Source organism: Vicugna pacos, chromosome 9, assembly GCF_048564905.1.
Source record: "Vicugna pacos chromosome 9, VicPac4, whole genome shotgun sequence".
NCBI classification, from domain to species: Eukaryota; Metazoa; Chordata; class Mammalia; order Artiodactyla; family Camelidae; genus Vicugna; species Vicugna pacos.
In genome coordinates this window covers 60,244,688-60,271,096 of record NC_132995.1, presented here as the reverse complement: position 1 = coordinate 60,271,096, position 26,409 = coordinate 60,244,688, and the positions used below count along the sequence as shown (strand labels likewise).

Below are 26,409 nucleotides of genomic sequence, written 5' to 3'. Positions count from 1 at the left end.
GTCCCCTCACTTTCTATGTTCTAGCCCCAGTGGCCTCCCTACTTTCCCTTGAGCACACTAAGCATCTGCCTCAGAGTCTTTGTGCACAGTTTATTCTGTCTGTGACACTCATACATCAGATCTTCACGTGATTCATTCCTTCACTTCTTTGAGGTCTTTGTCCAGAATGCCATCCCTTCAAAGAATCTTTCCCTAACTGCTTTATCTAAACCTGTAGTGGCTGTCTGTGTGTCTTTGCCTAGATTTGTTTTTCTTGATAGAACTTAACTTTCTGACACTGCACTTTGCATTTGTTTTTTTATTGCTTGGCTCTAAATATGTAAGCTTTGTGAGGGCTGTAGCCCCACAGCCTAGAACAGTGCCTGGCATATAGTAGACTCAGATTTTCTCTATGAGTGAATGGATATAACATAAGAATTCTTAAGTGCAAAAGGTAACTTCTGACCTGCTTAATTAAAACTACCCTTGATAAAATATGGCTTTTGGAGTCATACTTAAAGACTCTGAAACTTTTTTGGAAGCAGATCTTAGGTATTTTATATTAGTCTTTAAAACTACTTGAGGATTTTGATGGTGTACACCAAGCAAGTTACAATGTTCTTAAAGTCATTTGCTTCCCCTACTTCCAAGTGAATGGGACTTTTAAGGGGTCATTAAAAGAAAACATTGACTTTTCAGATATATTTTATGGGCCTATTGTAACCACAAACCATTTTTCAGTAGGTCTTTGTTTAAGTTGCAGTACACATTGCCACAGGGCTGAAATATATTTCGTCTTGATGAAATAAGTTGAAAATAATTATATCCTCTCCACAGCAAAAATGTCTCTATGTTCCAATATATTTAATAAGCTTTTCCCCAAACTTCTCTGGGAACAATTTTAAACCTCAAAAATTTGAAGGAAGTTACAGTGAACATCCATATACTGTTTACCTACATTCATCGTTAACTTTTTGCTGAATTTGTTACTTATTTTCCCCCTCTTCTCCCTCCTCCCTTCCTTCCTTCCCTCCCGTTCTCTTTGTCTCTGTCTCTTGCCCTCTCTCCACACATACTTGTATACATGAACAAATAACAGTGTTGTTTTGCTTAACCAGTTGAGAGTAGGTTACAGCCATGAGACATCATGACACTTCACTCCTAAAATATCTTAGCACACATTTCCTTTTTCTTTTACAACCACAGCACTATTATCACACTGAATGAAATTAACATTTATGAAATGTTATTCAGTGTGCAGTCCATACTCAGATTTCCACAATGTCCAAAAATGTTTTTTGTAGATACATATTTTCTCAGTGAAGGATCACACTTTACATTTGGTTGTAATGGCTCTTTAGTCTCCTTTAATCTAAAACAAATCCCTTACCCTTGTTCCCCCCCACCCCTTTTATTAGTGTCTTTCATGGCACTGTCACATTTGAGGAAACAAGGCTGACAGTCTGAATTTGCTCTCTCATGGTTAGATCCAAGTTAAACATTTTTTGGCAAGAAAATGCATAGATGTGTAGTAAGCTTTTAATGCTGGAGAAACATGGAATGAAAAGTAAAAGGCACTTTTTTTCCTCTGCAGGATTCTGAACACAAGCAGTTTGCTCTGTGACTGCCATTTGAAGTGGTTGCTTCAATGGCTGGTTGATAATAACTTTCAACATTCTGTGAATGTAAGCTGTGCACACCCTGAATGGCTAGCAGGGCAAAGCATCCTGAATGTGCAGCTGAAAGATTTTGTCTGTGGTTTGTATTTTTGTTTTAAAAGTTTGTATATTACTCATGTACTATCTTAACAGAACTAAAAAAAACAATTAAAATAGAATGCTTTCCCACTAGCATATCTATTTCCATTTTTACATTTTTCTCTAATATTTTTATATTATAATTGTGGCTTAAATTTTGTATTCTTTGACTTAGTGTATCATAAGCTATTTTTTTTTTTACTCTGTGTGTTCTTAAATGATCATTTTTAAATAAGGTCAGTATAATAGCATCTTTATGAATGTAGGCCTTTCCCTTTTTAGAGGGATTGTTAACCTTGGAGTAAATACCTAGTAGTAAGATTCTAAATCAAAAAGTATGAATTTTTTTGACAAAATCACTCAAAAGTGTGATTTTATATTTAATAGATCTTGAAAAACCCTCAGGTGTTTTCCAAATAGATAGCAAGAGTTTATGTTGTCACCAGCAGTGTATTATTGTGCCAGTTTCATTTGGTTTCTATTTTTGATGCATTTCTTAAGAGTAAAGTGGCACAGTTTCAGAGTTTTTTGGAGGGGAAAGGGGACACAGACAAGTTGTCACGAACAAGTTGTCTTGATTCTAGCAGTTACTTACAATTTCAAGTATGCATTTTTTTTTCCTCAATTTGGAAATTTTTCTTTTACACTTTAATTTCCTTTAAAGTAGAATAACTGATTTTTAGTTTTACATAGTGAAACTTTTAGATTAATGTGTCTGTGTTGCAAAGCAGTCATAACTCTGATCGTTGTAGGTACCTGTGTATTGTCAGAGCTGTTTCCACAATCTACTTAAAGATGCTTAGGCCATTTGGAAGTTCAAATGTACAAATAGTTACTTTGTTTTTGCGAATTTTAAAGAAGGAAACAGAGAACCTAGTAACGATTAAATTCTGCTTACATTGCCATGAGTGCCCTTCTGACTTTAGTTTTAAATATAAATACATATGATGTATTTTATCCTCTTTTCTTTTGGTTATCACTTTTATGGCACGGTGAAATGTTACCCAGTGAAGCTGTTGGTTAGGAATTCATATGCCTGCTTCTCTGAATCAGTCCAGTGATGTATTATTATTTATGAATCTATAGTTTATTAGCCAGTCCTAAGCCAATCTTCAGTTGGACATTTGACACTTCAGGAAATTTTCATTATTTTAGGTGAAAGTTATGCACAAAGTAGTTTCAAATAATGTTTTATTAATAAGAATACCTATCATTATATGTTACACATACACACAGGGTAATAGAATTAGAGTTTATTTTAAAATTCCTATATTTTTCCAGTAACTGGTAATTTTTACCAGTTATTTTTCCAGTAACTGGTAATGCTTAAGAAGTACATTTTAAGCATAAGTGATAGTAAGGGATGGGAGAGTGCTAAGCCCTGAAGTCTGAAAACCTGGGTTCCAGTCCAGACTCAGCTGCTGCTGTACATACCTTTGAGCAAGTCATTTGACCCTTCTGGGCTTCATTTTCCTCACCTTAAGACAAGGGAATTGGATTCTAGCTCTGCAGTTCCTTTCAATCTTAACATGCCATTTGTAAACTAAACACAAAATTTTACATGATTTGTTTTAAAATTGAATCGGTAGAAGCAAAAATAAATAACTGACTTGGCTCCTGCCACATTTCTTTCCCTTAGACGATTTTCTCAAGCCACAGATAAGAACCCATCCTGAAACCACAGTTGCTTTAAGAGGCATGAACGTGACTCTGACGTGTACTGCAGTGAGCAGCAGTGATTCACCCATGTCTACTGTGTGGCGCAAAGACAGTGAAATCCTGTATGATGCCGATATTGAGAATCTCGTTCGTTATCAGCAACAAGCTGGAGAAGCTCTGGAATATACTAGTGTTTTACATCTTTCCAATGTGAATTTCACAGATGAAGGAAAATACCAGTGTATTGTTACTAATCACTTCGGTTCTAATTATTCTCATAAAGCCAAGCTGACTGTGAATGGTAAGGAACTATGCTCCCAGATAATTTTGTAGTTAGGAGGAATTTTCATGTTTAATTTTTGAACCATTTGACCAAGGAAATGAGGCTAAACTTGATATTTGGCAAGGGGTCCTTACTATTTTTGTCTTTAGGGTTGTTATAATATATAGACTGGATTGCTAGTTTGCGCACTTACTGTCCCTAATCAGTCTTTGACTGAGGAGTAAAGGTGAATTCTGCAGCCCGAGGAGGTAGACTACTTTCATTTTTATTTATGCTCTTGAAAAAGTTCTTTTGAAATTCTCCATTTGCTTTCTAGACCCATAATTCTATTTTGAAAACTATGAAATTTATTCCTGACCCTGTTCACAGGGCCTTCCAGTAACTGGGAGAATTAGGACATTTCTGGGTCCAGTGATCGTTTTCATTGTCTAAATGTAGTCATGCAGAATCATTTTTGAAAATAATACTCTTTTTCACTGCAGCTGTAATAAAACCAAAACAGCTTGATTTATCTATCACCTATTAGATTGAATAATTACAACATTTTAGGCTTTGTGCAACTAAAAGATGTACATGTGTCTTGCTTCTGATTGTTTTAGGAAATGTTTGAAGACATAAATTCTTCCTATCATGCAGTTGCCTTGACAGGTTTGTAGATGTTGGCATGAGAAGTATGATCAGTCTCTTAGTAAGACAGGGTGTCATAGTAGATACTGGTTATAAAATGTGGAGTTCAAAAAGGTTTGTGGCCTCTGCTTTCCCTGTCCCCATCAGGGGGATCAGGTGGATGTGTCATGCATTCTAGAAGTTAGTCATCACTGTACCCCAAATACTCTGAGGTTCTAGGGGGAGATGGCCTCTGAAGTTGTGTTTCCTATCAATCCAGAGAGCATGTCTTAAAGAAATGGAGCATTACAACAGCTGGCATTTTGCCTAACAGATTCTCGTGTGTGTGTGTGTGTGTGTGTGTGTGTGTGTGTGTGTGTGTGTGTGTGTGTGTGTGTGTGTGTGTGTGTGTGTGTGTGTGTGTGTGTGTGTGTGTGTGTGTGTGTGTGTGTGTGTGTGTGTGTGTGTGTGTGTGTGTGTGTGTGTGTGTCCCCCCAACCACTTTCCATTGGTGATCTTTCTTGGACCAGAGATGCCATCTTTTCTGAAAACTCCGATGGATCTAACTATTCGCACTGGTGCCATGGCCAGATTAGAATGTGCTGCAGAGGGGCACCCTGCACCTCAGATTTCCTGGCAGAAAGATGGTGGTACTGATTTTCCTGCGGCTCGAGAAAGACGCATGCATGTCATGCCAGAGGACGATGTCTTCTTCATTGCAAACGTGAAAATAGAAGACATGGGAATCTATAGCTGCATGGCACAGAATATAGCGGGAGGCCTCTCTGCAAACGCCTCACTGACAGTGTTAGGTATGTTTACTGCTCCCTGGGCCCCCCACATTTGTGGGAGCCTTTCTATTATGGATCTACTTACTTCTGATCTTAATGGCAAGAAGAGTCTTAAGTTTGAGATTTCCCGTGTGATCCTTATGTCTTTGTCACCTTGTTTTGCCAATTTATGCAGAGTTATGTCAACTAGGATATTAGTGAATCAGTTAACTGAAATCTGGGGAAATGCTGAGGGCAGAATTAGAGACCTTTGTCACATGAATTGAAAATTCAAATCCCTTTATCCTGTTATATCTCCCTGTATAAGTTTTCTACTTCATGTGTATGTTTTCAATATTCAGGAGTGAGTATACAGCTTTATATTGCTTCTCATACTGCTTCTCAGAGAATTTAAGACAGTTTAACTACTTTCCCCCTAGTTCATTAAAAAAAATTCTTTTTAAGTTGAAAAAGAATGACTTTTCTGGTTAGATTTTTTGTTTTCCTCCCAGTGTGCTCCCATTAATCCTGTGCTCTGGTAAAATCTCCTTTCCATGAAGATTTCCCCTGACAAACCTATTTTTTTCTTAGGAGAAACTTGTCTTCATGGGAGCTCAATTCCTAGGCAAATTTTACTTTCTAGTTCACTATTCCACTAGACGTTAGGGTTTTTAAAATTTTGTTGCTTTGTGTAATTACTTGAGTAAATCAGAAAAATAAGTTTATTATTTAAAAATTTCAAGATATACAGAAAATAAAAACAGGAAAGTCTCTCAAATACTGTTAAAGACTTTGGAATATTCTAGACTTTTTTTAACACTCATTTTATGTGGTTATATATACCTACTTTTTTCCATTTAATACTATATTACAGGGTTACCTTGTCATTAAGTCTTATAAAATATATGGCTATACTGTAATTTGCTTAATCATTTTTTTGAGATTTTTAAAAAATGTTTCTTATTTTTAAAAATTGCAACTAAGTTTGTAATAAGCATCTTTGTATATACATTTTTGAATTCCTTGCTTAGGATAGCTTGCTCAAAGTGGAAATCCTGAGATAAGATTTAGATTTTTTGAGATATTTGCTTTTCTGGAACATTAACTTCTAATCCTCCCGGGAGTATAAGAAAGTGCTTATTTTATCATAACCTCATTAGTCCAATTTAGTAGGATTTTTGGAATAAAATTACCTAATATGGCTTTTTAATATGTCTTTCTATTAGAGACACCCTCATTTATTAGACCCCTGGAAGACAAGACAGTGACCCGAGGTGAAACTGCAGTGTTACAGTGCATAGCTGGAGGGAGTCCTGCCCCTCGCCTCAATTGGACCAAAGATGACGGACCACTGCTGGTGACAGAACGGCACTTCTTTGCTGCAGCCAACCAGCTTCTCATCATTGTAGATGCAGGGCTAGAAGATGCTGGGAAATACACCTGCATTATGTCCAACACTCTTGGGACAGAACGAGGTCACATTTACCTAAATGTCATTTCATCCCCCAATTGTGACTCTTCCCAGAGTAGCATTGGGCATGAAGATGATGGCTGGACTACAGTTGGCATTGTCATCATTGTTGTGGTCTGCTGTGTTGTGGGCACCTCTTTGATCTGGGTCATTGTTATTTACCACATGAGAAGGAAAAATGAAGACTATAGTATCACAAACACAGGTGAGTTAACAACTATTGCTTATACTTGAGTTAGGAATGTAATAAAGGATTTGTTGTAAAATATAGAAAACTAAGCAGCTTTGATACTTCATGGGTGGTAGAAGGAAGAGGTTTTCTGTTAAAAGTCCTACTTCCTTGATGCAGCAGAGCCTCTCTAATGAATAACTTCAAGAATTTGTAGACATTTTACCCAAACTTTGCACTTAGAAGCAATCACAGGTGCAGCTTCTTTCTTTAATGCCCAAGGCTCATTTCCATTGTAATTTCCCTGTGAGGAAGCATAGAGTCCTTACAATGGAGATCAGCCTTCACACTTCTCGTCCTGAAATCATGTGAGAGAAGAGGCTCAGCCTGATAGATGGTGAAAGTAAGTCTGTGGATAAAATTTCAGACTTTAGGTTTTATTTCTTTTTGCTAACACTTTTAAAATGAAACTTAGAGGAGAATTCTAGTGAGAAACAGTTTTCAGGGAAAATCCTAGAAGCTGTTGAGTTCCTAGGGACATAACATTTTCCTGGCCAATAGTACCAAAGTAGAATACATTTGCAAAATAGTCTTCCAAATGTTGGCTTAAATTGCCTGACTTTGAAAGTTACAGATGTCTCTTTTACAGAGGAGCTCAATCTGCCTGCAGATATTCCCAGCTACTTGTCTTCCCAAGGAACACTGTCTGAGCCACAGGAAGGCTACAGCAACTCTGAGGCAGGCAGTCATCAGCAACTTATGCCTCCTGCCAACGGATATTTACACAGAGGCGCTGATGGTAATGACTCTTTGTTGTCTATGCTTAGAATTTCAACTAGCCCTATTGAGTTTATTTTTCAATGTATAGATTTCCCCATTAACCTGAAGCAATATTTTAAAGTAAGATACTCAGTGAAAACATCTGGCCTCATGCAAAACAGGATGAAAATTGATTAAAGTCTTAATAGGGAAGAAAATCATCTGACAGTAGAAACACATCTTAAAACACAGGATTGGGGAACACAGTAGAGGCTCCCAAAACCAAAGCATTGTTATGGGAAGGAGGTGCTCTGGAAGCTTATTTCAGGTGTCTTTTACCCTATTCCTTCATGATCACCCTTCAGACCATGTCCAGGGGAGGTTGTTTCTCCTGCTGACAGGTGGATATTCACTACAGTTTCAAGGGCATTGATGATTCTCACCATGTATTGGAGAGCATCAGAGAGAGAAAGTCATCACGTGAACCTGACTTCTCAACACTGCTTTCCCCTCCACTCCTCCCTTCCCACAGAGGGTGACGGAACACAGGGAGATGAATTAAGGGATGGAATTGAGTTTGCTTCCCAGTTCTTTCTAGCCATGTGATCATGAAGTCACTTAAAGTCTGAGCTTTAATTTCTTCATTTAAAAAACTCAAGTGTTTTATAAAGCATTTCTCTCAAGAGTCTCACAGATCCTTTCAACAGATCTGTCTGGTACTTCATGTGCTTTACAAATGAAAGGTCTACTTCATTGCTACAGAGATTTTTTTTTAGTCTGGGTGTTAACAGATCTTCTCTGTATAACTGATAAATTGGATTTTATTTTGGCTTTCCAAGGAAAGTGGGGTATTACTAACTTTTAAAGAATACTTAAAAGCCTCTACTCTTTGAAATTTGAAGGAAGTAACGCTGCTTTCTGGGTTAAACTGAATTACTTCCATTTCTTTTCCAGCTCTAACACTCTGTTGCTTGATCATGAATAAATAACGTGCTCTTTATTTTTCACTTTCCTCTCTTTCATCACTCAGTTTTCAGAGTACGTAATGGTCCACGGAGCCCATTATTAAACTTTTACTTCTGCCAAACACACATTTGTCAGGCAGGATCTTGACCATCAGAGGCTTTCTCTAGGGGTGCTTTTAGCAATTAGTGTTGCTTAACTTCTTGACTCAGGAAAGTAACATGGGCTTTTGTGAAGCAAAGTCAACATAACTCCTTATTCTTTGCTTTAGTTTACTTAAGCCAAACATGTGTCTGGTAGCACAGTGCCAGCCTTACCTTGGCTCCCTTGATTTGAGTATGACCTTATCCAGGCTGGACAAAGATGGTTTAATGTAGTATTCAGTGTTCAGGAGCTTCAGTGCTGGTGCCAGAGGGCCTGAGTTTAAATTTCAGCTCTCCATTCTGGCAGTATGTCTTGGGCAAGTTACCTAACCTCTCTGTGTTGTAGTTATTCCATCTGTAAAGTGAGGATAATAATAGTACTTACCTCTTAGGGAATGTTGTGATGATTAAATTAGTTAATTCATAGAAAGACCTTGAAACTTCATCTGGTTTATAATGTAAGTTTTGAACAAATGCCAGCTACGATGACAGTGATGACTGCTATTAGAGAAAACTAACTATTGGCAAAGCTGATTCCTCAGCTGAAGATGTTGGGTTCTTTCCCATTTTTGTCATTAGGTGGCACTGGTACCCGGGTTATCTGCTCAGATTGTTACGACAATGCCAACATCTACTCCCGGACCCGAGAATACTGTCCGTACACCTACATTGCTGAAGAGGATGTTCTAGATCAGACACTGTCCAGCCTCATGGTCCAGATGCCCAAAGAGACTTACTTGGCACATCCTCCCCCAGATGCCACTACCCTGGAGAGCCTGCTATCATCAGCAGGTGGAGAGATGTCTGCCTTTCCCACCAACCATGAGAGGATAAATGAGAAGAAACTTTCTTCCACACAGAAGAGCAGTGGTAAAGGGCACAGTGTTTTTTGTTTATTTTGGTTTGTTTTCACGTTCACCTACTTGATTTTTCCTTCTATCATAGAGGTAGTGTTCTCATTTGACAGGAAGAAGACAACTTGGTATAATGGAGTAATTAGCTGCTGTTAACTAGTATAAACTAGAGCCAGAGATTTTTAGAGATTAGAGTTAGAGAAGTCTGCATCCGTAGCATGAAAACTGCTTTTGTGTGAGTAACAAGGTCACACTTCTAAAAATTCGGAAGCCATACAGAAAAAGTTCCTATAAAAAAGTTTCATATAGGTGTTAATTTTTTCTTCCATCTTTATTAAAATAATGGAGATCTGAAATGTTTTGGTTATAATTTGGACATAATTTGTTGAAGGTTTTCACTGAGAAGATTTTAAAATGTTTTATTTGGTTGCTGTCCTTTCAGGTAGATATTGATTGTCAGTAAAATTGGCTGTTGTATGCTTTCATCTGTGAGGTATTATGATCAGGGCCATTGGTGGGAAAGCAATTTCGGGACGGTGGCTCAGGAAAAGAAACACAGGTTATATTGTGCAGATGAGACATTTGATAACAATGCAGTCAGTAAAGCAAAGTAAAATGAAACAAAACTCTTTCTAGACCATGAGGGGCACTACTGAGCATGTCTTCTGTCCACCTAGTCTTTTCATCAGCTGTCACCCTCCTGTCAGCCTGAAATGGAAGAACACTGGAAATAGGGTGGGTTTACAGAGGAAGACAGTGTGTAGTCATGCTTCCAGGGATGGTTCTGGCTGGAGTCAGCGACCTGTTGTGGAGTTTTAAGATGTGTTTTGTTGTTCTTAGTTAAGAGACCAACTCTAAAGACTTCTGGAGAGGGGATAGGTCGGAGAAAAATAACCTGTTATTGAAGCTAGTCTCTTGTCTTTAAAATTATGTGTGCATGAAAGAAATGCACCAACACTAGATCCATTTCCCCTGTCCTAGAAGAAATATACACACACAAAAAACAGTAGAACTAAAACTGCAGTGCAACTTTCCCCAGCTTTGGGGATACCGTAGTTGTTAATCTGGTCTGTAAGTGAGGGAATCAACAAATGAGAGTGCTTTGATGCGCTGCTCGTTCCTCACCTAGGGTGCTCCAGCTCCTTGCTCCCCAGAGTGTGGTCTGTCAGCAGCAGCATTACCTAGGGGCCTGTGAGAAATGCGGAACACAGGTCTCGCAGCAGACCTAGTGAACCAGAGTCTGTATTTTAACACGATCCCTAGGTTATTTGTATGCATATTAGAGCTTGAGAAACCCTGCACTAGCTTACCTTGCACATGGGTTTTATTTTTATTTCTGAGTGTTTTCAGAATATTTCACTAGCTTTTTCCAAAATGCCCCCATAAAGTTAATATAACTTTCAGTAAATGTCCTCTGGGGAAAGAACTCACCACTGCTGTAAATAAGGAGGATGAGAAATGCATATTTTTGAAGCCAGAGTGTAGATAACCTGATTTAAAATACCAGCTTTTGGTTATTATTTTGTTATTAGAATTATTGGCATGCTAGAAGCTAGAGGGGAATGGTCATTTATTTTTTAAATGATTTCTTTTTAAAAATAAGAATTTAATTATTATTTGAAGATGTAATGACTGCACTGAATTAGTGATTTTTTTGTCTGTGTATTGTGCAGCTTTATGATATGGATAGTAATTCTCATTTAGTCTGTTTCCATATGTCTGAAGAGTTTTGTTTTTGATAAATAATAGGTGAGAGTAGATGACACAGCATGGTCTCAGTAAATAATTGGTAAAGTTGTTGAGTAGAAAAGTTTGAAAGACCATGGTTCCAGTTTTTGTTTTGTTTTCTTTTCTTTTCTTAGCTGTTGCCAGAGCTGGCAAGTATACATTTGATCTCAGTGTCCTTAATCAGGGATATTGGGCATCTTTATTTCTTTGAGAACTTGAGTAGGAGAAAATTAAGTTTTATTTGACACAACATTGTAAAATGATTATAAATCAATAAAAAATGTTAAAAAAAAAAGAAAAGTAAGTTTTAGAAAATTAATTCTGAACTTCCACTCACCACTGATAATTATTTTCTTTCATCCTCAGAAACCTTGCAGCGGCCTCTGTGGAACGTAAGCAAAGAACTAGGTCTGCCTCACCCTCCCTTTTCCCAGCAGGCAGTCCTTGAGTCACCACAACTCCATCAAAACGAGGGCCTGGCGGAGAATGATCCAGACTGTTCCCCATCCCCCGTGCCCTGTCACAGGTTACACGACCATGCTTTTGATTTTAGTAGGACTCGGAACATTCAAGATGGTAGTGAGGGCACATGAAACTCACTCCGGGATGAAATCTGGGCAAAGACTCAAATTAGTTAATTTTGTATTTACTACCTCAGAGTTCAGAAGAAGCCCCAAAGTCAGCGTTTGCTTTACTCTTGGTCTGCAGCTACACCTGACCACACCAGGTGGGCCAGGCATTTGTTCGGGCTTACCCTGGACAAAGAACGGTAACGACTGGCAGACATGGGTACCTCTAATAAAACATGTGCAGCACGGGCAGAGGAAGGTAGAGGGCAGAAGTGTCCCTGATGGTTCTGCCAGGACGTGCCCAGGCGCGCATCGCCTAGTAGGAGGAGTCTCAGTGCTGCTTAACATCCTGGGTTGTCTCAACCTGCAGAATGATCCTGAGGAAACATTGCTGTCCTGTTTTGCCTTCCAAGGAACAAAAATGACTTTGGAGCCCTCTGCGTAATGTGCCTGGGACTCTGCAGTGGTTTTAAGCATATAGTTGAGCGTGGGGCTTTGATATTCAAGGTCTTTGACAAGAATCTCAGACTTGACCAAACTGTTAACCAGGTCAAAGGTTTTGTATTCTTGTGAGTCTCTCTCTCTCTCTCTACTTCTCTCTCCCTCTTTTTTTTTTTTTTTTTGTCCCTATTGCCCAGGGATCTCATTGTAAATAATATGTGCATTTATAAATAATTTTTGTATCATTGAGCATATGTGTTGGTTGCAATGTAAATATTTTTGATATGCCAAAATTACATGTAACGTCCAGTTATAATTGACAGCAGCTTCTCAGACCACGGATTTTGTACAACTTGGTTTAGTGAGTCTAAAGTCTTTAAAGGTTTAAATACATATAGAAGTATATGCATAGAGGCAGGGTACCTAGTGGTTGCGTGCACATAGACACAATCATGGTGTAATTAACCACTTCATACCTAAAGATTCATACCTCTAGTCATTTGTCATGTGTTTACAATTGCCAGGTAATCTTTCTAGCATAAAAAGTCTCTTTCAAAAGATTAGCATTCTTGTCATTGCCATATGCACAGAAAGGAAAACTTATTTTGAGAATGTCTTCTTTCAGCAAAATACTTAGTTGACTGAGGAAACCAAAGATTGCTTTTTTCCTGTGTGTGTGTGTATTTTAATAATGTCTCTTCTACCAATGCACAGTATATCTTGAGAAGAGTGCTTTTGGGAGTAGAAGAACATGCAGAAATTCTTATAGCTTAAAGCTTTAGAGTGGTCCTTGTTTTTACGAACGATTAGTTAAGCCAAAAAGTTTTCTTGAATTTCTGGTCGCAAAAAGCTTTATGTAAACGAGACTCAGTGCTTCAGTGGAGTGGAGTGTACTAAAGCTCTTCTTTCTGTTGTCAGATTTCTTTATGTAGGTTCTCAGATTTTGTCCTCTAGATTTAGTGAGGGCTAGTTGCACACTAGATAACTTCAATCGCTTTAATGAGAATACCCATTTCTAAGTCACTGTGCATTCCAAAGATTTTAAGCTCACGTCATTTCTCAGCTCTTTTCATTCTAGTTGTCAATCCTAAGTTTTTCTCCCATAGGCAGCAACACTTTTCTAGCTGTTTTAAACCACCATGCCTTTCTCTTTTTCCTTTTTAAACTTTCAGCCTCTGTTCATTTTCACTTTGATCTTCTTAAATATCACTGTTTTCCTCTCCCTTCTATCTGTGATCCTTCTTGCTTTCTGGGTTGCAGTGTAGTTTGTACTGGACTGACTTAGAATCAAGAAACCTGATTCAGTTCCTAGCTCTGCTGCTTACTAGCTGTGTAATCGAGGGCAAGTCCCTTCACTTCTCAGCCTCACTTTCTCATTTATGAAATTGAGGGCATTTTACTAGATGCTCTAAAGCCCTTTCCAGCTGTAACATTCTGTGAACCTGTGATCCCTCCAGGAATCAGGGAGGATTATCTACTCTAATAAAAAGCTGCTTTCACAAAATGTTTGTTAGAGTAGAACAGGAGTGATGCTGCTTACCTGACTTGAGCCAGGTTTACTTCCTCTGTAGCAGGAGTAATGCTCTAAGAAATACTCATGAGAAGAAGAAATATTTGGCTTCTAAAACAGTATCGGTAAACGTCAAGAATCTTAATTGAGAACCACCCATTGCTGTCCAGCAGAGCAGGTCTGAAGGCTAGTGTAAAGCACACAGGAGTATCAGAGTCAGTGCAGGGATGAGCCACAGCTAATTGGTAACTAGTTTGTGGCTCACCTACCTTTCCAGTGTATTCAAGGTTATCCCTGCAATTACATACTCTTACTCACTTTCTGATGGACTGTCTTCAGTGAAAAAGTGGAGTTAGAGCCAGGCTGCAAGTGTGCATCAGCTGTCACATGTGAGAGGACGGTAAACAGGCTGCGAACCAGTGCTCTAAATGTGAGTGCTGTCTCTGCCTTGGCAGTGGTCTTTCTGCTGCCAGTGCTGCCAGTCTGGTCTCCTCAGTGGCCAGGTTCTCTTTTATGTCAATGTGAACAGTTGAGGTGTCCTCCCAGATACTGCTAGCTTGCCTAAAAAAGTAGTCAGGAGTTTGTTTAAATGTGGATAGCCTACCCCTGGTCTTAAAAAAATAAATAAATAAATTCTAATCTTAGAAGATGGAATTCCTGAAATTTCTCATTATTGCGTATGTTTCTGACCAAGCAGATGCTCGAATATAAACAGGATTAGTGGCTTATCAGTGTTTCTTCCCAGCAGTGTAATGTCTGCCTACCAATTTGATCAGAAATGCTGCAAAAGCAAGGGAAGCTAAAATGCTTGAAGAAATGTTCTCTGTCCCCCACCCAATTACCACTTCATATCCATAGGGATACATAAATTCTCTTAATTTGTTTGTTGCCCTCTTAGACTGATTTTGTAAGTCTACCTGGTAGAAGGAGGAACATTTTCTTTGTACTTCAAGCCTTATTGCCACAGAGTCTACATCTAACCCATTGGCCTCCTGTCACCCTATGGCCTCTAAAGTGCTTTCCCTAGTATGCAGGTTGCTCTGTAGCACAGGAAATCCCAGAAACCGAGCCCAGTGTGCCATTCCCTCTAATGTGCCATCTAAGAAATCTTTAAATGTATATTCTTCTATAAGGTGACTTTCATATTTAAAAACAGCTCCCTTCACATTGCCCATTGGGAGGTTGTAAAAGAAACATTAAGATGTCAAGCAGCTTAGATTCTGTTACCCATTTTCCTAAGAAAAGGGAGAGATGATAAAAGTCTTTAGATATTTAAAGGATTGCCATATGAAACAAGGATTAGATTCATTCTCTTTATTCCAGAGGACAGGGGCCATATCAGTGGGTTAGAAGTTACAGGGAGACGCAGTACACAGTAGCCAATAATTCGATATAAGCTAACACTCTAACAACTAGACTTGTCAGACAATTGGAATAATTAGCCTTTTGTGAGAGAACTATACACAGATGCTAAATAATCATCTGTTACTAGCACTGAAGAAATTTCTGCATTGAGATGGAACCTGGGTAAGATGACTTTCAAGCTTCTTTCAGTTTTATCATTGGAAATCTCTAGAAACAATCTGACAGTCTTAGAACTTGGTCTTTCAGAATCCTTTATATGCAGTAAGTGCAGAGCACTTAAAAAGTTTTTTTTTTTTTTTTAACGTAAGGATTATGTTCTTTGGTTGACAAAAGGAGCCTGTTCTGTGTTAATGGCTGAAAACATGAAACTTTGGGCTTATTCTTCTGAGAAAATCTATAACTAGTTGCTAACTCAAATGGTATTACCATAATAAAAAATTTTAAAGCCTGTAATATCGCTTCCCTTTTACTCTTTAATTTTTTATTCCTGTTTCTGTTTATCAGTGGGATTCCATTTGAAATGGGGTTGGAATTATGAGGTCTTATACCCAGTATTTTACCCAAGTGTGTTGTGGCCTTTTCTTATCATTTTAATATCTACAGAAATGCCAAAAGGGTAATGGAGCAACAGAGGTAAATTTGCTGTCATTTTATGCTACATCCTCCATTTCTTATTTTGCTTCTTGATGCAGATTGCAGAGGTAATTGTGAAACAGTTGGACCTTAGAAAGTTGAGCTAAGATTTTTTGGCAACCTGTAAATAATGTTTCATTTTTCTGTTACATGGCCTCTTTCCCAGTTCATTATGGCAGATGTTTTTCCCTCTTGCTTCTTCTAACTTAAAAATTTTCATTTTGAGTACAATCTAAGCCAACATCAGCCTTAATTTTCTTTTTTTCTTTGTTCTTTCTGTTCTCTTTTGAGCAACTATCTGGTTTGTTGACAAAAATAACATGTTCTGAATTAAGAGATATATTACTAGCGTCTCTTAGTAAAATGGCACCCGAAAGCCCACAGATCACCTGGAGGTTTTGTGGATAGTAAGGTGTGCTGGTGTGTGTGTGTGTGTGCGCGCGTGTGTGCACGCATCTGTGAAAAGTAATATTTGGACCTGCGCCCTCAAGGTTGTGTTGAGTGTTTCTTAGCAGTCATGATAATCTCCACCGACGGGTGGAGTGAAGGTGAAAAAACAGCTTGATTTGAGCCTGTTTTCAAATGTAAGGAGTAAAGTGATCTTCTGTCAACTGTAACGGTCTTGAAAGAGAAATTGATCATCAGGTGGTCAAGTGCTCTTGGAATATCTCTTGGCTACTTAAAGTGGCCTCTTGATCCATAGAGAGACTACTTCTACCCTCTCCTTTGCCCTTGTTCTCCCTTTTTACCCCTGTCAGAGGGTGTTTTTCTGAGCAGCCCTGGTACTGGATGTACCTAAAGAGAGTTATAAGCCAAGTTGTTCATTGTGGCCCTTTCCTAGTATGTATTTATATTTTCTCACACATGAGAATGTTTATTTTATAAAGCATGTGTTTGTCTACTTGTTTGTCTACTGTAATATGTCTTCAATAAAGCTAAAATACATTATGATTGTCTGGTCTTCTCTTGCCTCAAGGACAGGAGTAAAATGGTGCCATTTTTAAGTTTGCGGTCCTTTTGAGAGGTTTCTCCGAATAGCTGTACAAGTTAAAATGGAGATGAGTTCTCCTTCTTTAGTTCTCACCGTGTTTCAGAGTCGCACACTGCCTCACCTGCCACTGGCGCCTCCTGCAGCTGTGAGCCACTCCAGGGTGGGCACTGCGGGCTGTCCCCTTCCCACCTCGTGCTGGACGCCTGGCAGGATGGGGACAGACACACCTCACAGTTCATTAGGAAGTAAGAGTGCTTTTTGCACCAGGAAGAATTTGAAGGCAGTTTTCTAACCTGCTAAGTCTTTAACAAGATACTTGAAGAACGTCAGTCTTCTGGTCAGCTTCCTTGTGGTGCCATGTCAGGGGCGATTTCCTTTGAGTCTGTCAACTCTTTGAAGGCTGAGCTCCCAAAACTTACCCCACTGTCACTTTTGCTGCACTTTGTTCTTTATGAGGCATGGTCCACAGACATTATCTTATTTGAATCCACAACACTCTTCACGTTGTAGATTGGGCAGAAATTTTAATCTCCACTTTTTGTAGTTAAAGTGTCTCAGATTATCACTTATACAATGTCAAAAAGCTTTTAGGCCGTAAAACCAGGATTTGAACCCAGAATTTCTGACTCACATTCAGGACTTTTCCCACTGTGATAACCTTCCAGTTCTGAACAGATACTGTGTCTGTGGTCTTCATAAACATCTGAATAAAAGCCCTCTGCACACTGATCAGTATGGTGAAGGTTTGGACGGGAATGTATACCAGGCATTGATTTTTACTTTATTCCTGATGGGAAAACAGGCTCTCTCTTCTCTTATTAGGTAGAAGGAAGAAAAATGCCACGATCTTACATTTTTTGTTTTGCAGTGAGATGTCCTGTGGCCCAAGTAGTGGTGTCCTGCTGAGTTACGAAAGATGCTTGCTTGCTCTCAAAGCTATTTAGAAGTTTGTAACCAGTGCTGAAGCTGTCTGTGCCCTAGGGCTGGTTGCTATGGACCAATACTTTTGTAAAATACAGTAAGAAAGAATTTCTAGAAAAATGAAATCAAAGGACACAAAAGCATGAGGTTTTTGTTTTTGTTTTTCCCCTCTGTTTTATGAGGGGGAGGTAATTAGGTTTATTTATATTTGGAGGAGGTACCGAGGATTGAACTCAGGACCTTGGGCATGCTAAGCATGTGCTCTGCCACATGAGCTATACCCTCCCCGCAAGCATGAAGTTTTTATTATAAATTTAATGTATAAAGTGACTGTCAAACAGCTGTCGAAGTTTCTAAGTGCTCATTCTGTGCTTTGTCTTGGACCAGTGGCAAATAGTTGCCAGACAGGCAAGATCTGCAGACCACTTTTGGAGTAGCATTGCTGTTACCATGTAGCAACATGATTATGTGTTATAATGGGGTTGTTCTTACCTCTGGTCGTCCCCTTTTATTCTCCTAATTTGCAGTGGTTGAAACTGACAACTGGGCTTCTGTCTAGAAGCTTCCCTGACTGGAAGCAATAGTTACAACACCTTTCAGCGCAGCCACCGCCCCCTCCCCCGAAGCTTCTCACTTGTGTGGTACAGTCCTTTGTAGCATGAGGCTTATGTGCAGTCCTGCCATCTTTCTGGCCAGTGCTCTTGGGATGGACTGCATGTGCCTTTTGTTATAGGGAAATTCTGCCATGAGATAGGCTGAGGAAAGAGGAATTACATGGGTGGTCATACTGGGAAGGAGGTGGTCTGATGCCCTGGGCTCTGACGTGTCCTTATGTAATTGCTATAGTAAGGCTCAGCTGGCACTGTTCCTTCTGCCCCCTCTGCTGCTGTCTTTGCTCAGCCAATCAAGAAATCTTTCTTGAAATCTCTAGGACCAAGTTTGGTCACTTTGTTTATTTAGTTCACAGACCGTCATCAAGGCTAGTTGCCAAAGCTCTTTGACAAAAATACAAGTAGGAAGCATTAGTCACAGTTACTGCTGGGAGCAAATAATGCAATAATAGCAAACACATTCTGCCTACCCCTTCCAGATACTGTTAAGCACTTTGTATGATCAGCACTTTATCACAACAATCCCTTTGAAGGAGGTAGTCTCATTCCCATTTTACAGATGTTGAAACAGGTTAGGCAATTCGGCCGAATTCACATAAATAGCAAGCAGTAGAACCAGGAGTTGAGATTATGCCTTGTGATTCCAAAGCACGGATTCTTTCTCCGTGTCAAAGAAAGGAAAAATGTGAGCTTTTATCAAGGTCCTACTTCGTCATTTAGTCTTTGTTACGGGCTGAATTGTGTCCCCCAAATTCGTATGTGGAGGCCCTGTTCTCCTGTACTTCAGAATGTGAGTGCATAAGGTCTTTAAAAAGGTAATTAAGTTAAAACGAGGTCTTTAGGGTAGACTAATTCAATATGACTGGTGTCCTAAGAAGAGGAAATTTGGACACCAGACCCGCATGTGCTCAGAAGACAGACCAGGTGGGAGAAGGACACACAGAGAAAGCAGCCATCTGCAGGCCAGGGAGAGAGACCGCAGAAGAAACCAAACCTGCTGATGCTGATCTTGGACTTCCAGACTTCAGAACTGAAAAAATAAATTTCTGTTGTGTAAGCCACCCAGTCTGTGGTATTTTGTTACGGTTGCCCGAGCAAACTAATACAGTCTTCCAACAACCCAGCCAGGTTAGTAGCATTTTCTTATAGGTCAGGCTGTATGAGTTGCCTACGGTAACATGATCCGAAGCCCATGGTCTGCTGCTGAGCTGCTGCTGCTGCTTCTGTGACCCCAGACGGCGCTTTATATACCGAAAAGCGCTGGAGAGAAGCTGGAAATGAAACCAACAAACACACTGGCTGGCTGGCTTGCAGTTCTGATGCCCCACACATCTCCAGCCTCACCGTGATTCCAACAAAAGGGACTGCAGTGCTGAATGGTCCTTGCCAGGATGTAAGAAACTGACATGTGCTTCCAACATCAATGACTGTAGGTTGAGTACATTTGGAAACAAAGAAGCAAGGTATCTGGAGCATTCAAGAGTAAGTGCTTTTAAGCTATTCTCTCCCAAGGAGAAGCCAGGTTTTTAAATCAACAAGTAGAATCCCAGATGTGGCATGACTGGCCGCTCTTGGGTCACATGGCAGATCACGTAGTTCAATTTTGTGCCCTTTTAAAATGCTCCATCAAAGCCTGTGTGAATTCCTGTCTCAAAAACAATAGGCATGTGGTTAAGGCCGGCAGTGATAGAGGCTAGCTTGAATTATTTATTCTGGGCGAGCTCCAGAGACAAGTGCACGGGTTTTTGCTCTACGCCAGAAACAGCTAGTGTAGAGAAGAAATACAATTATCGTCAAACAGTGAATTACTGCTGCTTCCAGGGTCCTGTTCTTTGTACAAGTAACCTAGGGGCGACTCAGGGACCACACAGATGTGCTTATTGGAAAAGAACTTAAGGTTAAGACTCAAGTGTGTCTTGCTGAGAACTTTTGACTTTTGGAGAAGCACAAAATCACAATAAATTGCAGTTTTGGGGAAAAAGCAATGCATCATGTTGCCAGGAGTTTTGCCTCCAGGGCCCCACTCCTCCAAAAGCACCAGCTTTCTCTGACACCTTTTCTAAACATTAGTTGCCTTTCTTACCTGTGAAATGTGTACCATTTCCTAAAGGTCCTTTGAGCTCAAAAGACTTTCTTACCCAGGGAGGCAAGAAGTTTGAAAACTGCCTCTTCGTCTTCCTCCGTTGAAAGTCTTGGTGTTTCTTCCTTTGAGCAGCCTTAATTTAGAGAAGGTCCTAGTTGCTGGCTGGGTACATTACTTTCCTCACTCCAGGAAAGGGATTTTATAAAGAGAAATTCCAACTTACAAGGGTGACTGGTTCATTTTTCCTGGAAGTCCTTCCTTGTGTCTAATTCAAGTTCTAGCAGATGCAAGACCAAGACTTGTTAGTGACATGGTTACTGAGGCTGGTGCAAGAATTTAAGAATGGCACAGGATTTCTTCTATAGCTCTTGAAGGCAGGATGGGCTTTTAGAAAACCTTTGGTTTAGAAAGCAAACTTGTTCAGTTTTCTTTCTGTCCCTGCTAAACCTCCAGTCCTGAATGTTTTCGTCCTTTTTGCTCTTCCTACTCTTCCCCCACCCCCCAGTAAGAGAGTTTGGGCAGAAGAAGCAAGAAAATAAACTCCTAAGTCCCCAGTCTGTCATCTGTGGTGGAAATGCCCTTTCAGCTAGGCAAGGGCTGCAGTTTTCTGCAGGGACAGCTGACTGGTAGATGAGGATTCCCTATGTCAGCCAAAGTTTGCGTTTTCCTGGGCTCTGCATTCACCATATGGCTTTTACATCAGTGATTTGGAACACTGCCTTTGGTGTAGAACGGAGCTGTTCTAGTCCTACCTTCACCTCTTACAAGTTGTGAAAGCTTAAGCCAGATCCTTGTGCCTCATTCTCCTTGTTTGTAAAGTGGAAAGAATCATGCCTACCTTATATGGTTGTTCGGAGGAGCTAATGCATATAAAGTACTAAGCACAGTACCCAGCGCAGTGCTCAGTAAACTTTCGCTGCTATTAGTTATTGTTATGGACACTCAGAATGGAGCATTCCTCTTCCCTTTCCTCCACTTTCCTGCCCTGCCCTGCCCATCTGGAACAGCTCAGGATGGGGAATGTCAGCAGTTTCCCCAAAGAATCATCTCGGGGTTAGTCCTGGAGATTTGGGTCCCTAACTGGATTTTATTCAGAAACAAAATACAATCTCCTGAAACTATGGTTAAATGAAAAATGCCTTCAGCTAAGAATCAGTTGGACTGGGGTTCTGACCAGCCACTCATCGACCATGTGATCTTGGGAAGTCGCTTGACTGCTGCATCTTGATTCCATCTGTCAGGAGAGCGTTTGGACTGTCATCAGATGCTCTCAAAAGCTCCTTCCAGTTCTGAAATACTGTGCTTTTTCTGGGCCCAGGGAGCCATCTTCACACCACTGTCCCCATTGTATCTTTGTTTCTTCCAATTGTTGTTCACTGGTTCTTCTTAACTCTCCCAGAAGGAAACTCACTTTATCAGAGAATAATAATTGCAACACTTGCGTGGGATTTGATGGGGGACAAAGAGCCTGTGTAGCGTAAATGAAAAGGAATGAAGTGTGAAACAAAGTCAGAAGGAAATTTTTTTTTGTTTAACTGAGAAGTATTGAGCGTCCCAGAAAGTGTACTGGGTGAACTGACCTCCAACAAGCACCAATCCTGAATGAGAGTCATCCTTGTTCTACAAATTCCACCTTAGAGTGTAGTCCTAATGACTGTGTAAGAATTCTTGCAACAGCCTGTGGCAAACTGCATTGCTTTGGAGAGTAGACTCTTCAGTACTTACTATGTTGACTTTATGCCAAGAGAGATAGTGACACTGGGAAAACTGGAGGCAGAACACTTGACTACTGCAAATCGGCTACTGCACTTGCAGGAGAATTACTCAGTTTCTTTTAGCCTCCGTTTCTTTCTCTGTAAGACGGCAATGATAATAATCCTCATCTCAGGATCTCATGTCGAGTGCTGCGAGCACCAAGTGGAATTGTTTCTACTGGGGAGAAGCAAACTTCAGTTTTTGTAAATCTGACTTATTTGGGAGTACAGGTGAGGCAAATAGCAACTTCACTTCTGGGCCCTTTGTCAGTCAGGGGACTGCACGTTATCCGTGAGAAACAGCTGTAGATTTTTAAGAGCTTCAAGCATCATTCCAGTTTTCCCAGAGCTCCTCGGGGTTTACCTCTTATTTGAATTGTCGTGGGTCTGAAGATGGACCAGCAGCTGTTTGCAGGTGAAAATGCATTGTCGCCTCTGTGGGCATTTCCTGGATGCTGTACACAGAGCTGCCTCCAAGCAGCACAAACAAGGTAGGATCCTTTGATGGACAATGAGAGTTTAAATATTTTATGTATCTTATTTCCCAGTTATACTTAAGAGTTCAATAAGCCCAGTAGTAGGAAGCTAAATTGCAGGTCTGGCAAAGGATTGAAGAGAAAAACCTAAAGTAAGAGGGTTTAAAAAAGAACTCCTTGCTCAATTTGGGAGCTTGGCTTACTTTTCTTGATACTCTGCGACCATCTGGCTTGGATTTTCCTCAGGCAAAAATAACTCCATGCTGATTTTGAAGTATTGGCTTATCTTTGATGCCTTTGTAGGCTCATCCAGCTACTTCTGAATAAATGGCCCACCATAAATATGTGTTCGTGCTCAGTGTAGGATAGCTGATTCAAGAAATGTAAGCAGAATCAGCAAACTCTCCCCCAAAGGAGGTCTTATCCACTGAAAAAACGTTTTCCCAAGCTAGCCCAAGAGTCTAAACTTTGGGGTAGGAGAGGAGTGGCAGATGGGATGGGGTCTGGGCTGCAGGGTATACTGGTGGGTTTTCTCGGCAAGTTTGCTCTTGGATCTACAGTTTAGAGTATGTGAGAAAGTGACATTCTCACACTGGTCCCTGGCCATGGAGGAAATCTTGTCCAGTGAGAAGCTGAGACATGTCAGTCCTTGACTATCTCATCAGCAAGTCCAGGGGGGCTAGTGAAGGGACTGATGGGGTCCTCTGCCGTTTTCTTGCCTTTTGGTCCTTTGAACATCTCTTTTCCTCGGTTTCCCCTGCCCAGGCAAATTGGGAACCGTACCTACACAGTCGTCTGAGCTAGAGCCGGCCTCTAGGTGGCGCCTCAGCACAGAGAATGGCAGTGGCTGGCGTCACCTCGGGCCACCATTTCCCTGTATATTCCTTATATAAGGGGATTCGTGGCACTCGGGCTTCTCGGACTGCACAATAGAGGGAGATCTGGCCTTTGTCACGTTCAAGTTACAACCCTGGAGAGATCGGGGGAGGCGCGGGGCCGCAAAAGCGCCTAGTCCCACGCAGTATAACACGGGCTGAGGTTCCCGCCTCGGCAGAGCCCAGAGTAGCTGGCCGGGGCACCAGGGTTTGGGCTCGGCTGCTGGCAGAGTGAGCCTAGAGCTTCAGGCTTTGTTCCCTCGCGTCCAGGAGGGCTCGCCCAGGCTCCCAGCCCCAGACGGAGCACTAGCAAGGCCAGCCGCCTGCCACGGTCTCTAGGCATAGCTGACAGTTCCTGGGTGACAGACCTCCCTCCCCTCCCCCCACACCTCTTTCTCACCCTCTGCTGTTTACAAAGCACTTTCCCCCGTGTGATCTCATTTGCTGCTCACAAACTCCCTGGGAGGAGGGAGAGGGTGGGGTCCTCCCCGGGGCTCTGGAGCCTTAAGAGGACTGAGAGAGTGCCTCATAAAGCTCCCTTTCCCCCTCTGCCTCGACCACCAAATAGGGAGTTCCTTTGGGGCAACTCCTGAATTCAGCTTAGTGGTTTCAGGGTTTAGCATGTGGTGCTCGGCACAGAGAGGTGCTTAAAACTGTTTACTGAATGAACAAATATTTACAGATGGAAGAAACTAAATCAAGGACTGTAGGTGGTAGAGTCCAGTCTAGAGGTTAGGACTCCAGGCTTCTAGGACCAGAAATATTGCCACACTGGATACTAATTACATTATGTGATTTTCCAGTCAGAAATATGGTTTGCTATTACAGGGACCCATGCAGATCTATCTGATACTCAAGAACATGAGCACTGTAATGTGGGTCAGGCACTGGGGCACCAGGCTGCTGTCTGTCAGGGGGACACCAGGAGATGGTGGGTCTGGGGGAGCAGCTGACCTTTTTGAGGCCTTCCTTAAAAGTGTGAGGGGATGCTAGGCACTCTGAGCTTCCCAGCTATCAAGACCTTTTTATCTTTAACTCATAGAATATCTTGGGATCAAAAGCTCCATCCAGTTGTTATTCACCCCACCCCATTCCAATCCATGAATTAGCACTTTCTTGGTTGTGTAAATGTACCTGCTTCAGACAGCTTAGGACTCTGCAATGAGACTACATAAATTCAAATCCCAACTCCACCACCTCCAAGCTGCCAGCCTGGGGCAAGTCCTTTAACCTCTTTGTATCTCTATTTCTCCTATTTTGAATGATGATAATAAGATATTTAATTCCTAGCATTATTGTAGGGATTTAGAGAGTTAGTATATATAAAACAATTTAAACAGTCGCTGGTAATAATGAAAGGCTAGGAGGTGTTCTGCTGATCTCAATTGTATTCTGGATTCGAGACTGGTTAGTGTTCACCGTATGGGGGCTTTACATGATTTTGTAGAATTCCCTGGAAATCCTGTATTCTAGCTGCCAGGCTCTCAATTTTCTCCCACTCAGTTACAGCTCTTTTGCTATCTAAGGAAGAAAGTAACCTGAAATGCATTTTTCTGCAGATCAGAGCAGTGACATTATCTTTGTCCCCTCAGAGCCTCCCTGGTGGCTCCCGCTGCAGTTTAAGGGCTTTCTTCTCTATAGTAGTGCTCACCACATAGCACATAGTAGGTGTTTAACCAGTGCTTATTGGCAGAAGGAAAGGAAGGAAGATATCATACAAAGAATAACATTAGTACTGAGTAGTTTATATGGACAAGGTCCCTATGGAATTCGTACTTGTCCCCTAAGACCTACTGACGAAGCATGAAAATCACCAAGGAAATGTGATCAGCTTGGAGGAGGAGGAGGGGAGGAGGAGAGAGAAGAAACTGGAGCAGCCTGCTATCTGAAGATAACAGTTTTTCCACTGCACACGGCTCCGTTGATGATGGTTCCATTGGTTCAGGCCAAGTTGAAAACCTTGCTGCTGCTCAGGGACATCGAAGCCATCTCCAATTGCTCTCTGCCCCAGAGATTCATCTTTCTTGGGGTAGTTTGTCATTTGTTTTGTAGCCTCTCAGATGCTTTTCTTTATGGCCAGAGACCAGCCAACTCACCAGACACTCCTGTGAGTTTTGGCAAGAGAAAGAGATGGGAGGTGGACCGTGCTCCAGGACAGTTCGTAGTTGAAGCCTTTCTGACCTTGGCTGTCTTATTCCAATTCTTATGCCAAATTAGACTTCTGATAGAGCCTTACCCCAGACCAGGTCCTCCAGCCTGAGAGACTTGGAGTAGATAGAATGTAACGAGAAACTACTCTAGTTTAAGGTTCCATAAAGGAGTTGAAATCGAAACTCAACGGAGCTTTTCTACTAAACACATTAGCTATTTTATCAACTAGGTCATTGATGGTAAGTAGGACTGTCTCGACTGGCATGCCAATTTTGACTGATGGATAATAGCTGCCTGGGGAATCGTGTTGAGAAGGATTCTGAATCTACATCATCATATCTGGGGCTTAGGAGAAGGTGCTGTGATCTATCAACAATGTCTGTCACAGATGCAGGAAAGGGGAGTAACCCCAAGAGGCAGATTTGTACCTGCTAAGGTTGCTAATGAGAAGAGGAGGCTGTTTGTTTGGAAGCTGGGAAAACAAAAATGGTTGAATGGTCCACCTATGCTCATGTAAGTAAATCAAGATGGACCTGGACCAATTCAACTTTGAGGGAAATGTGGTACCAGCTCAAGAAGGAAGGCAAATACGGAATAAGGGTGGAGACAGAGTAGTGTTCTGGTTCCATGTCTCTGTAGAATCTTGACAGTGTTCACAAACAGGTGGAGAGAGAGCAGGCACGACAACCATAGGTGGTGGTTCTGAGCTGGAGTTCAAGACCTGGGCAGGTCCCAGAATAGAGAGTCAAGCCATTGATAAGCAGATGGAAGAGCACAGACTGTTTCCCAAACTGAGTTCCGTGGATCACTTAGGATACATGAGATGTTACCTGTATGTATTTTGCCATGAAAAATAGGCAGGGGTGGGGAGTGGGAGATTTGTGGTAT

General features: G+C 41.0%; 1 protein-coding gene across 3 annotated transcripts in view; it reads left to right on the top strand.

Moving 5' to 3' along the window:
- Positions 1 to 16,607, top strand: part of LRIG2 (leucine rich repeats and immunoglobulin like domains 2) — a 51,212-nt gene extending 34,605 nt beyond the window's left edge. For all 3 annotated transcript variants that reach the window (XM_006213661.4, XM_072967970.1, XM_072967971.1), the window contains 7 exons: positions 1,574 to 1,737; positions 3,376 to 3,696; positions 4,815 to 5,096; positions 6,281 to 6,730; positions 7,344 to 7,493; positions 9,139 to 9,429; positions 11,508 to 16,607. In XM_006213661.4, coding sequence (XP_006213723.1) covers positions 1,574 to 1,737; positions 3,376 to 3,696; positions 4,815 to 5,096; positions 6,281 to 6,730; positions 7,344 to 7,493; positions 9,139 to 9,429; positions 11,508 to 11,734 — 1,885 coding nt within the window. In that variant the 3' untranslated portion in view covers positions 11,735 to 16,607. The remainder of the gene's footprint in view (positions 1 to 1,573; positions 1,738 to 3,375; positions 3,697 to 4,814; positions 5,097 to 6,280; positions 6,731 to 7,343; positions 7,494 to 9,138; positions 9,430 to 11,507) is intronic.
- The last annotated feature ends 9,802 nt before the right edge of the window (positions 16,608 to 26,409 follow it).